The 13,903-nt window shown below is 41.9% G+C and overlaps 2 protein-coding genes across 2 annotated transcripts; one reads left to right on the top strand and one right to left on the bottom strand.

The window, feature by feature from the left end:
- The first annotated feature begins 7,173 nt into the window (after nt 1–7,173).
- Nucleotides 7,174–8,064, top strand: LOC148586190 (uncharacterized). The gene has a single exon (XM_088515495.1). The coding sequence runs from the start codon at nt 7,174–7,176 to the stop codon at nt 8,062–8,064; it is 891 nt and encodes a 296-aa protein (XP_088371621.1).
- A 3,201-nt stretch (nt 8,065–11,265) lies between these two features.
- Nucleotides 11,266–13,167, bottom strand: LOC148586189 (uncharacterized). The gene is made up of 2 exons (XM_088515494.1): nt 13,158–13,167; nt 11,266–11,612 (listed from the first exon to the last, which is right to left on the bottom strand). Exons 1-2 carry the CDS (start codon nt 13,165–13,167, stop codon nt 11,266–11,268), a joined length of 357 nt encoding a protein of 118 aa, XP_088371620.1.
- Nucleotides 13,168–13,903: the final 736 nt, after the last annotated feature.

Raw genomic sequence — 13,903 nt, 5'->3', positions numbered from 1 at the left:
TCCCAAAGAATGTGATGGGTGGTTTCAATGGCACTACAGCAAAATATGCATGTATCATCCACTAGCACTTTCCGCCACTTTAGATTTTCTTTCGTAGGAAGAATTTTGTTGCAAGCCCTTCATAAAAACATTTTTGCTGAGTGCGGAATCCTCAAACCCCAAATCATTTTCCATATGGCCTGAGTTCTCGCCCCCTATGAGCATTCCCCTTTCAACCTTGCTTGTTGTTCCTTCTCGAGGTGAGAAGCACTCCTCACCAAAAATTTTCCCGAATTCGACGCACGCCAAACAATCTTATCTTCATGATGATGTTTGCTCAGCGGGAGATTGCATATCGCAGTAGCTTCCTCTTCACCAAAATTCTGGAAACCCGAAAGCCCAAGCCTCCCAGATTTTTTTCACGTCCCATTCTCTCCCAACTCATCCAATGTATTTTCTTGTCGTTCTCCTTATGACCCCACTAAAATTTCTACATCAATTTGTTTAACTTGCACAATTCTGGCGGGAGCAAAAAAATGCTCATGCTACAAGTTGGGATGGCTTGGACCACCGCTTTGATAAGTACCTCCTTTCCAGCCTGTGACAGGAATTTTGTTTTCCAATCTGACACCCTCTTCTTCACCCTATCTATCAGACTCTGGAATTCCCTGGTTCTAGATTTGCCCACCAATGATGGAAGCCCCAAATAAGTATCAAATCTTTGTGAATCTGGAACTCTTACGTCTGCCAACATTCGGTCCTTTGTCACTTGACTTGTATTTCGGCTGAGAAAGACGGATGTTTTGTCGTTATTGAGCCTCTGGCCCGACGCCTCCTCATAAGACTCCAAAACCGCCTTCAAGCAATTTCACTCCTGTTTAGTTGCCTTACAAAAGAGAAGGCTGTTATCAGCAAAAAGTAAGTGGTTTATTCTCAAACCTTTGAACGAAGTTGGAACCCCCTTCAAACGTCCAGACAATTCTCCTTGTGATAACATTATATTGTATTCAAAACCTCTGCACATAAAATAAGGAGGTACGGAGAGAGCGAGTTTCCCTGTTTGATTCCCCTGGAAGGTTTGATGATACCTATAGGAGAACCATTTACAATCATAGAATATGAAACAGTTGTGACACATTTCATGATAAGTTGAACCCATTTGCTCTCAAATCCCAACTTCTTCATAACTTCTTCTAGAAAAGACCACTCAACCCGGTCATAGGCTTTGCTCATATCGAGCTTCACCGCCATGTACCGCACCCTCCCATACATGCGAGAATGCATGGTATGGAGAGTTTCAAAGGCTGTAATAATGTCGTCAGAGATCAATTGGCCTGGGATGAAAGCCGATTGATTACATGAAATAATCAAAGGTAAAATATATTTTAATCGGTTTGCCATCACTTTAGAGAGAATTTTATAAACCACATTGCAAAAACTAATTGGTCTAAAATCTAAAACTCCCGTAGGGTTTTTCTTTTTTGGCACAAGAGCAATGTGGGTAAAATTTATATCCGGATCAATAATGCAAGAACTGAAAAAATTTCTTACCGCCATTACTACCTCCTCCCCCACCAAATTCCAATGATCTTGGTAAAAAGCTGCTGGAAATCCATCCGGGCCAGCTGACTTCATGGGCGCCATTTGGAGCAAAGCCTGGCTTACTTCCTCACTTGACACCTCGCCCAACAGATGGCGATTCATCTATGCAATGACCCTTACGGGCAGCAAATGGAGACAATCCTCAATCCCACGAGGACCTGAAGTTGTGAGGATACCCTTGAAGTGTTCCATGAAAGCGTCTTCAATGCCCGTTGGAGTTTCCCGTCTCACCCCTTCGCCATCAAAAATGGAGGAAACCAAATTTTTTTGCCTTTGTTGGGATGCACACGCATGAAAATATTTGGAATTCTTATCCTCATGCACCAACCAACACTCCTTAGCCCTCTATCGCCATTTCAAGTCCAACTACTCCATCAGGTTCTGGGTTTTTGTTTGGAGCTGTTCAATACGTGGCAGATTCCATTCCCTTTCCCCTGCATGTAGGTCTTTTATCTTAGCCATATTTTCTGGGATGTTGGTTTCCGTTGGGTCCCTGTTCGATCTTTTCCATCTGAGTAGTGAATACCTACTCCTCTCCAATTTGTGAAGAACTGGGTCCCAACCCCAACGGCTTCTATCCTTAACCCTCCACACCTGTTTTATAACAACATCCACATCTTTTTTGTTCCATTCCACCTCATACCGAAATTTTCTCTGGGGTTTACTCCTTGTGTCTCGTCTCCGTTGGAACCAAACGTGCATTGGAGCATGATCTAAGGAGCAAGACGACAAAATATCAACTTGTCGGAATGGATACATGTCCTGCCACTATGAGTTTGCCAGCACCCGGTCCAGCTGCTCCTTGATAAAGAGACCCCCATCTTGCTTATTGCACCAAGTGAAATCAGGTCCCACATAACCTAAGTCCTCTAGCCGACACGTGATAAGAGCCGCCCTAAAGTTATCCATCTGCCATCTAGCTTTGCGGCCTCCACCCCATTTTTCAGCATCTTCGAGTATTTCATTGAAATCACCCAAGCAAAGCCATGGAACTGGATCATAAAGGCGAACATGACTTAGAAGGCTCCAAGACTTAATTCGATGACCCACCTTCGGATAGCCGTAAAATCCAATTATATTTACTTAATATGCCGTGAATTATTTATCAGCTCAAGCAAGTATTGCTATCTTCTTTGAAAATAGGAAAAGTAAATAAATATATAATATTTTAATAAATTTTTATATAATTTTCTCTAAAAAAAAAAAAGCGTTTAGAAAAGAATCAAATATTTAATATAATTTTCTCTCAACCATTTTTTTTATATAATTTAATATGCCAATTAGAACACTTTCTATTATTTGTAAAATTTCATTTAAAACTATTTTTTTTAATTACTTATTAAATATAGAATGACTTATCACTTGATTTACAAACCAAATAATAAGACTCGAAAATGGAAATTTTTCATATTCTTCTAACTCAAATGGACGTTGGAGAAAAAATTATGCATGTTGGAAAATTTTATGCCGGTTTGACTTTGATGCATATAAAAATTGGACTTTCAAAAAAAAAATAAACATGATGAACTTTACAAATATTTACGGACGTTGAGACTTTCCATGAATATGAATAATGACTTTTAATCAGTAATTACTATTACCATAAATTATTAAAATGATCCTCTCCATTTCTTTTGAAATTGAGAGGAACTGGTTAGGCAAAAACAAAAGGGCAAAATGGTCTTTTCAACTGAACTAACCGGATCCTTTCCTTTTCCTTTCAAAGGAAATGGAGAGGATTCCATTCCCATAAATTAGGGGCCTTAATTATATACTATTAAAAATAAAACTTTCACCCATTTTGCACTTTGGGATTGCGTTTGAGAAATAAAACTTTTAAGTCAAAAATCATTTTTTGGCAAAAGCTTCATTTTTAAGCTTTTGCCAAAAGTGCGTTTTGCACATTTTTTTAAAAAGTTTTTTGGACCCTTAAAAACGCTTTTAATTTTTTTTACTAAATGACTAATTTTTTCTTCAAACGGACTTTTTAAGTGTTAAACGCACGTTTAGGCCACTCAAACGCAATCCCAAATAGGCCCTAAGCAATAATTCTCAAACGGAGTGCTACAAATTCAGTAATAACCCGAGAGATGGTAAGTGGAAATGATCTTTTATCTTTTTTGTTTGTTTATTTGTGTTAGGGTCCAAAGATTTTAGATACTGTAAGCTAGGAAATTATGTTTTTGTTTTTATTTTCTATTGAAAGCGGGAACAAGGAAAACCTAAAAAAGGAAGCAACTTAAAACTTGATTAGGCACTAAAAAGACCTACTTTTTTGTTTTATTTGCATATAGCTTTATTTTACATCAGTTTGTTCTTAAATCAAGAATGGAAGCAATAATATAATACGTACCATTTTTTCGCAGTACCAAAAATATGACGTTAATAGAAGCTATCCAGGATTATACAAACATAATTTTTACTGTATAAAATATCAGGTTTTGAAAGAAAATAAATGTCATTACTTAGTATCAAGGTCCTAATCCAAACTTCTTGAGTGTCCCATTGAAAATATTCTGAAAGAATTTGAATCAAAAAGAGTAACTCAATATTGAAGATCGAGAATCTCAATTTTGGGCACAACATATACGTTGGGGAGAAAATTAGCTCGCCAGGAGCGAGGCGCGGAGTCGCCTGTAGCAGGTCGCTCATCAAGTCGTCCTTGCCTAGTAGACATGTCTCAAGGGCCCCACTGAGCACGTTCCATTTATGGCTTGATCCCGCCTTTCGTAGTAACCACCGCGCACAGACCTGACTCAAGCACGCCTCTCCTACACCGGAGATACAGGCCACACTTCTCCACTGACGGAGGTGGGCCCACGACAAGGCAAGACCATACCGATCCAATCACAAGGACACTCGTACTAGGAGGGTGACCAACCTGACAAACGCATGTCCCTGCACCTCCAAATAAGAGATATCGACCATCCCTTGTAAGATACGGTACTATGTACACGTATGCAAGACGTGCTGTAATCAGACACACACACACACACATAGATATATATATATATATATATATATATATATATATATAAAAGATATGCACCGCTAATAATATAAGGAAAATTATTCATGAAACTAAGCTCAAGTTCTGACTGAGCTCCCATTTCTCCTTCTCCACCCCAAGTTAAAACGTCTACCTAGTTGTAAACTACGCTTCAGTACACCACATCACCTTAGTCCAACCTAAGTTTTCCAAGGTGATCGGAAACTGTGTTAACAGTTTGGCACCGTCTGTGGGAAGAGACACGCAAAGAGCTGTAGCTCTTTTCCACAAAAACAAGTATGCCGGCCACCGAAGAACATGCACACGACGGTGGACTTTCTGCTTCGTCATCACTTATGCAACCTCAAACTCCAAACTCTTTCACTTTGGTAACACCCTCAAACACAGTCTTTACCCAAACCGGACCTTTTGCCAAAATCAGGCGTGGTGGTGACACCGGAGCTTTCGAAGCTAGTGACCCCCAAGTGACATACCTTACCTCCCAGCTGGAGCTGGAGTGAGGGCGAGTTTGTCATCTCACACGGCAGAATGAAGAGCTATCGCATCAATTCCACACCAGAGAACCTCCTCCAGAGCAGTAGGGCAGCGGAGAGTAGGATCAGGAAGACGAAGACGGCTGCAAATATGTTGGAGCCATACCGGAAATGTACTACAGGCGGGGTGAGCACGACAACTACGAGTCAACCCCCGGAGGAGAATATTATAACGGTTTCACCTACGAAGACTAAGGCGGTCACGGTTCTTGGGGCACTTATGGAGTTCAGGATGACTTCGGTTACCAAAGTAACAATGGCCACTAGGTTACGGTCATTATCACCCCTATGGTGGGCCAGAAGATCTACTCTATAGAAGCAGCCAGTACCAAGATGAAAGCATTTATGACCCTTACGCCAGGGGTGTATTCGGAGTACGCGGAGCCGTACAAGCTGGTCAACCACGACATGCAATATGCCTCTGAGTATGGCGAAAGGATAATGTACGAGCACTAAGACTATGAGGAGTATAACCTGCCAAAGGAAGAAACCGGAGTCGTAGAAGGAACTCATGAGCGACGTAGGTGGAGCGTAGACAAGAAGGTACAAGCCCGCAACAAGTAGCTCGAGCCCTTGGCACATTAGGAAGATTGGCGAACTATGTATAGCGAGTTAAAAGATGAATGTAGGGCTATGGCTCGCCAGATGAGGGGAAAGCAAATTGCGATAGAAGATGTATTGGAGAGCACGAACTTGCCCTTTACACAGCCAGTGCTGAGTCATCCATTACCAGCTAAGTTTAAAGTCCCAACTGTAGCTCCTTATGATGGAACCGCTAACCACATGGAACATCCTGATTCATTCTCAACTCACGTCGCCATCCGAGGAATACCAGACGAGATCGCCTGCCGAGCCTTTCCTCTAACTTTGACGAGATCCATCCGTGAGTGGTTCGCCAACCTTCCCTCGAACTCCATAAACAATTTCACGAACCTCGCCATGCATTTCTTGACCCAATTCATGTCCACGCACAGGTGGAAGATGTCTGTCGCCTACCTGATGATAGTACAATAGAAAGATTCAGAGTCCTTCAAGGATTATATGGAGCATTTCTAGAAGGAAAGGCTTAGGGTCGCAATGGCACCGGGGAACCTGGTACTCATGGCCCTCTTAAACGGGATCCATCCCCAGAGACACTGGCCATGGAAGTGGCACGTAAACCCCTAGTGGATCTCCAAAATTCATGGAGAAGGCGGTTAAATTTATAAACGAAGAAGAAACCATACGGGCCCTGAAAGCGGCGAGGAAACCACAATAGGGGCCTCGAAGAGGGACGTCCCCAAAGTTAGCTTGTCACCAAAGAAGAGACTATTTGGCAAGAAAGGCGAGAAGAGAAAGCAGGTCATCCCGCGAGAACTCAACCTCACCTTGCTAAATGCTAGCCTAGTTGAAGTTCTACGCGAGGTCATGGCGATCCCTGAGGCAAGGTGACCTCAGACTATGTGTGCCCCCACAGACAAGCGAAACGTGAGCAGATACTGCGAGTATCACCGGGATCACGGCCATGACACAGAAGACTGCATCTCACTGAAGATAGAAATAGAAAGGCTCATCAGGAATGGTAAACTTGCCAGGTTTGTGGCAGACCAGGGATGGGCGCTCCCATATGCAGTTGGACCTCGTCAACAAGAGGATAGGAGGCCCCTGCCATGGGCTCTCGGCTGCGACATTAGGGCCCAGAGGTTTGAGGGTGGCCAAGAAGGAGAACACCCTGCTTGAGAGCAGGACATAGTCCGGAATATGGGCGGAGGACTCCAACAATAGCAAGACCTCGGCTACAGAGAAGAGGACTTGAAAGAAGTGCGACCCTTCGCAGTCCAACACCATGATGGTCGCCAAGATGTAGTGCGAAGGCGATGGCCGGACAACCGCATCATTGTCCACAACAGAGCTATTGGCGTTATAAATATGATTGCTAAGGGATTCGCTGTAGGTGGAGAGTCTAGTTCGGCTTGGAGAAGCCATGCTCGAATTCTCTCTTCAGGAGAAGTTTTCTTTGCGGCGAGGCCATCGAAAGCACAGAGAAGGGAAGCTTAGCCAATCATCTTCATGGATGACGACCTCCAGGGAATCATGTTCCCCCATGATGACGCTCTAGTGGTAACCCTCATCATCTCCAATGATAATGTTCACAAAGTTCTTGTATACACTGGCAGCTCTACGGATATCCTCTATATGAGCTCTTTGGAGAAGATGACCATAGACAAGGGTAGGATATTGCCAATGACTACCCTAGTGGGATTCAGTGGTGAGAAGGTGAGCCCCGTGGGAGCAATATCGCTCCCGGTCATCGCAGGATTTGAACCGACTCAGGCAACAGTCATGGCAGACTTTATTTTTGTCAAAAAGCCCTCCGCCTACAACGCCATCATTAGTAGGCCAACGTTGAATGTGTTGAGAGCAGTTGTGTCAACATTTCATCTTATCATGAAGTTCCCTACGGAGTTGGGAGTAGGGGTAGTCAGGGGCAGTCAAGAAGCGGGACGGTTTTGCTGCAACGCCACACTGAAAGAACCCCGCTTGAACGAGGAACTCGTAGTCGTTATGGAGGTACGTAACGAGCACAAGCTGTGCCAAGGCGCGCCCGCAGAAGATTTGGTAGAGTTGCCAGTTGATGGCCTGAGTAGGGCTGTGAAGATGGGATCGCAAATGACTAGCGAGGCGAGGATTAGCCTCGTGCAATTCTTGCGAGGGAATTTAAATGTGTTCGCGTGGACTCACCAGGACATGCTAGGTGTCGACCCCACCGTAATTACTCATAGGTTGAATGTGGATCCCGTTGCCAAGTCGGTAAAGCAAAAACTGAGGTTCATCTCAACGGAGCGCAGCAAGGCCATACAAGCAGAGGTCAAAAAGCTCAAGCAGGCAGAGTTCATTAGGGATGTTAGATTCTCCCCTTGGGTGTCTAATGTCGTCATGGTTAAGAAGCATGACGGATGATGGAGGATGTGTGTGGATTTCACTGACTTGAACAAAGCCTGCCCCAATGACAGCTTCTCGTTGCCCCAAATAAACTTGCTCATCGTGTCAACTACAGGCCATGAATCACTCAGCTTCTTGGACGCCTTCTAAGGGTATAACCAGATTCAAATGGATGATTTGGATGAGGATGAGACAGTGTTCATTACAGTCCGCGGGCAGTATTGTTACAGAGTCATGCCATTTGGACCCAAGAACACCGGGGCAACTTACCAAATACTGATGAACCACATGTTCAAGGATCAAATTGGAAGGAATGTCGAAGTGTACGTAGACGACATGTTAATGAAGAGTAAGCAGGTGACTAGCCATGAGAAAGACCTCGAAGAGACCTTCCAAACCTTGAGGCACTATCGCATGAAGTTGAACCTAACCAAATGTGCTTTCGGGGTCTTCGACAGGAAGTTCCTTGGGTTTATAGTATCCCAGAGAGGAATTGAGGCAAACCCAGAGAAGATCCAAGCGATATTGGATATGCGGCCCCCGAACAACATCAAGCAACTTCAGCAACTCACGGGTTGGGTCGCAGCCCTTAACAGATTTGTGTCAAGAGCAACCGACAAATGCCTGCCTTTCTTCAATATCTTACAAAAGGCTTTTCTGTGGGGGGAAGAGTGCAATGAGGCCTTCAGGCAGTTGAAGGCATATCTGTCAAGCCCGCCACTCCTCAGCAGACCACAAGAAGGAGAGCCGCTCTATCTCTACCTAGTGGTTTCACCATCCGCAGTCAGTTTCGCCTTGATAAGAGATGAAGTAGGGGTACAGCGAACCGTGTATTATTCCAGCAGAGCCCTCCATGGAGCAGACCAGGTACTCGCGGCCAGAACAGTTAGCGTTCACGCTAGTGGTGGCTGCTAGACATTAATTCATTTAAATTGAAATACAAATTGGAGTGCAGTTACAAGTATTTAGTAGAATAATTGTGATTAATAATGCCATGTGACATATCAAGAGAAGACATGGTGACAGGTCTATTGGAGCTAATTGTATTTATCTCTTATGTCTCTCTTTGAGCTGATGTAAATTGATTAATTTTAGTTTGGACCTCAATTATATATTTATTTATTTGGGTTGTTTTATTTTAATAAAACATGGGCCAAAAGAATCTAAGTGGCTAATTATTTGGAGAAGGTTAGTCTTTGGAATTAAATACAGCTTTGGGATCAGGTATTTAATTCCGACTGTGACCTTACTTTTAGGCTCACATTGTTCAAATCTTAACGGACTATCCGCTCAAGCAGATCTTGTGCAAGCCCGACACTTCAACTTGCCTAGTCAAGTGGGCGATAGAATTGGGTGAATTCGACCTGGAATACCTTCCCAGGCCTGCACTAAAAGGACAGGCGCTGGTAGACTTTGTAGCCGAGTTCACAGGGGTCCCAGAAGAAGAAAGAAGTTGGCCAAAAGAATTATAGGTCATTTACATGGATGGCTCAGCGAATAAGCAGAGCAGTGGAGCAGGAGTCTTTATCAAGCCTCCAGAAAGACCAGAGCTCAGATACGCTGTCAGAATGGGGTTCAAGGCCACCAACAACGAGGCAGAATATGAGGCCGTATTGGCAAGACTGGCCATAGCGATAGAGTTGGGGGTGCGAAGCGTAAAGATGAGAAGCGATTCTAGCGCGATAGTGGGGCATGTTCAAGGTGAGTATGAGGCCAAAGAGGAAAGGATGCAGAAATACCTTGTAAAGGTCAAGGAGCTTATCGTGAAACTCTAGCAATTCACGATCAAGAAGGTACATCGAGCCCAGAATGAACCTGCAGACCAACTAGCCCGCCTGGCATCGGCGTCAGAGGCGGAGTTGGACTCTTCGCATGAACAAGTCTGCTTAATCCCAGACTCATCAATTGTGCTCGCAAAAAAAGTCACACAAGCATAAGCGAGACCGGATTGGGCAGAAGGTATTATTCAGTTCTTGGAAGATGGGACCCTCATAGGAGATCGCAAGGAAGCAAGGAAGCTCCGAATGAAGGCCGCGAGGTACACACTCGTTCAGGGAGAGCTTTACAAGCAAGGGCGAACCTTGCCCTTGTTGAAATGTGTCTCCAAGGAAGAAGGAGCCTATGTTCTAAAAGAAATTCATGAAGGAATCTGTGGCCGCCATGTAGGAGGAAGGATACTCTCTCATAAAGCAGTAAGGATGGGATACTTTTGGCTAGGTATGTACGCCAATTCCCTAGAAATAGTTCAGAAGTGCAAAAAATGCCAGATGTTCGCCTCCATCCCTAGCTTTCCTCCAAAAGAATTGAGCACCATATCCTCTCTGTGGCCATTCACGCAATGTGGGGTTGACATCGTGGGTTCGCTCCCAACTGGAAAGGGAGGAGTGAAATTCGCAGTTGTGGCGGTGGATTATTTGACTAAGTGGGCAGAGACTGAGGCCCTCGCGTGCATAACCACCCACAACATCACGCGATTCTTGTGGAAATCTGTGGTCACCAGGTATGGCATCCCACATGCGTTTGTCACTGACAAAGGGAAACAGTTCGACTGCCAACTGTTCAGGGACTGGTGCGAGAAGCTAAAGATTTGAAATTTTTCCTCTTTCCTAGGCATCCTCATGCTAATGGCCAAGTAGAAGCCACAAACAAGACCCTCTTCAGAATCATCAAGAAGAAACTAGAAGACAGGAAAGGGGCATGGGTGGATGAGCTACACGAAGCATTGTGGGCATATCGCACAACCGAGCGAACCCCCACGGGGGACACCCCTTTCAGTTTGGCCTTTGGCAATGAGGCCATCATACCTGTGGAAATAGGGTCAACAAGTGTCCAGGCGCAGTACTTTAACCCCACAATGAACGATGAGGGCCTCAAGTTGTCCGACTCTATCTTTTTGCCCTTCTTAGGCTTCTTCCACTTCTTTTTGGCTCCATGACTTACAAGATGAACAGAATGATATCCTTGTTGCTTAAGCCTTGCCTCTTCTTGAACAAGCATACTGGCCAATTCATTTACATTCCACTTATCTTTAATAGTGTTGTAATGAATTTGAAATGGCCCATATTGAGAAGGCAAGGAATTCAAGATAAATTGCACAAGAAAAAATTCATCCACATTCATCCCAAGAGTCTTTAATTTAGCAGCTCGATTTGTCATTTCAAGGATATGCTCATGCATCCCACGTGTACCATCAAATTTCATGGTGGTAAGTTCAGCCATCTATGTCCCAGCAAGAGACTTGTCAGCTGAACGGAAACGTTCTTCCACAGTTGTAAAGAATTCTTTAGCACTATCACATTTAGGAAGTGTTGACTTAATATTATTCGCTATGCTCATTCGCATAAACATAATGCTCAATCTGTCCGATCTTTCCCAAGACATGTATAATGCCTCTTCTTCCGCACTACTTGAATCAGTAATAGCAGGCGGTTTCTCAGTCCGGAGTGCCAAATCAAGATCCAGAACACCAAGGTGAAACTGAACTTGTTCAGACCAGTCAGAGAAATTTGTTCCATTAAGAATCGGAACAGATGAAGCATGCGAATGTAGCGAAATAGGAACTGACACTGCAATAAAATAAATGCTCACTATATTAATGCTATGAGTGATCAAAAATAAAATAATATTTTAAGTAGTACTACCGCAATTCACCTTTGGGTGGAAATTACGATATACTAAAAATATATATATGATCATTATGGTGATTCCCTTTCACCTATAGGAATAATTAATAATGCATCCGTAATTCGATAGGTCCGTTACCTTTGGGTATCCGGTTCCAACTCTCAATTAAGGATGCACATTAATTATCCCATCTTAGTTTATCAATCACTTAAAAGGTGGTGCACCTTTGGGCCTATCCAAAATATTCATGTGATTAGAAAAACCGTCAAAAATTTGCAATGCCATTCTCTTAATACTTGGGATATGGGTATTAAGTTTCTAACATACGACTTGAAATCTATGTATCCTTTTAGTTGGGTCACTTTGGTGATCACCAAACTATTTCATAATATAGATCTCAATTCGAAATAATGACAATGCAAACCGAATAGTCATAATATGCTTTTTAACATTGATTCACATAAATATTCATGTTTATAGATAACAAAAGTAATACATTAAATAAAATAATCAATCTTTAAAGACAACATTTACTGTCATAACATTAATTCAATTCTTTAAAGCAGCAGTAAATTTGGAGCAATGAATTTTGCGAATAGCAAATATATTTACAGAAAACTTTTGCATCTGTCAATATTTATAATTTGCACTAAATGATATTTCTAAACTGTGCACTAAGAGTTTTGCATAATAAAAGAAAGAACTCGATTAATCATATAGAAATAAAGACATACATGTGTACACAATAAACATTGATAAGGTTTATCGTTCATACGTACACAATAAAGACTGAACTAGCCTTTATTGCACATAACATCCACGAGTTCATGCTTAATGGTGCATATGTTTTGTAATTATGCACTTTATGCCAAACTCAGAATCATATATGCCAAACACGTACCAAAATGGCTTCTGAATATATTAGCAAAATGACATAAACCGTAACAGCAAAATATTTATTTTATATCATAATAATACAAACAATTAATAGCAAGTGCAATTCGTGTAGTAGGGTCCCAATTCTTTATTGTCCACGCAATAACTCTTTTAGAAATCATAACCTAAAAGAGATCACCAATATACCTATATGTTGGGACGTTTCATGAAGAGTATCATTAATCAGTCACATGTCATAAATCATAATTATGAAACAGGTGTACATAAGATGCATAAATAAAGATAGATTCCAAATTCAATGTACTATAATTATAGAAACCTCAATTTAGCATCTAGTCGTTTTAGTTTTGCATACACAAGTGACAAATACAAAAACATCACATTGGCATATGCAAAAATAAATTACGATAGATACGGATTCAATTAAGAGGTTAACTATTAATATTTAACATATTTCTTAATGGAAAATCATGAAAGTTACAACTAAGGCTCTGATACCACATGTAAAACATAAAATGGACATAACATACTATAACTTCCAGATCTTAACTATCATGAATTTCACAATAAATTGATAAAAGAAAACATACCAGAATCCATTGCTTCTTTTAATTCTTCTTTAAAAGCCTAAACACCAGAAATCGGTTTCTCTCGCTTGACCCACTTAAGGTACACGAAGATGATGGAAATTGCGTACATTTATAGGGTAGAGAGAGGACCGGTTTCCTTTATTCCTTTATAACTCAACTTCCCATCAAAGTAAGAGTTAATTCAATAGGAAACCACTTATCTTAATTAATTAACCAACAGTTTATTAAGGATTAGGATTAAATAATCTCATAACTTAAGGAGTCTAATAAATACTCATATGTGCCATGTCATTTGGGACATTAAATTCTTACAGTTCCTTGCTCTTTTCTCCATATTTGTTGATGCCCCGTGCTCTTCTTTCTACTGATATAGGACCTTTCACCAAAACATATGGCTTTGTCAAGACAAAATTTTTGCGATTCAGAAATCCTCCTCAGATGTTCTACTTCACCTTTTGCCGAGGGCCCAGATTTTGTGAAAAATTTAAGAAGGTACTCCAATTAAATTAACGCTTTGATTTCAGAGTTCTTATGACCTTATGGTTGGTTAATCACGATTCCTTGGATAGTCTGTGTTTGAGCATTGGACATAATGCCTTAGCTGCCACTTGTTGATTGCCGGTGCCCACAGTTTTTAAAGTACAAAATCTGCACGTTAGATGCAAAAATACTCTTTGATATGATAACCATTCACAGGGATTATATGAGAAAAGGATAGCAAGCAAATGAAGATGTATTAGGTTTAG

Source organism: Corylus avellana, chromosome 4 (assembly GCF_965113065.1).
Source record: "Corylus avellana chromosome 4, dhCorAvel1.hap1.2, whole genome shotgun sequence".
Taxonomy (NCBI): domain Eukaryota; kingdom Viridiplantae; phylum Streptophyta; class Magnoliopsida; order Fagales; family Betulaceae; genus Corylus; species Corylus avellana.
The sequence above is the reverse complement of the archived record's forward strand: the minus strand, read 5'-3'. Positions and strand labels throughout refer to the sequence as shown.

Bases quoted from the DNA above. Each gene is read 5' to 3' on its own strand.
- LOC148586190 (XM_088515495.1), top strand. From the start codon at position 7,174: ATGGATGACGACCTCCAGGGAATCATGTTCCCCCATGATGACGCTCTA.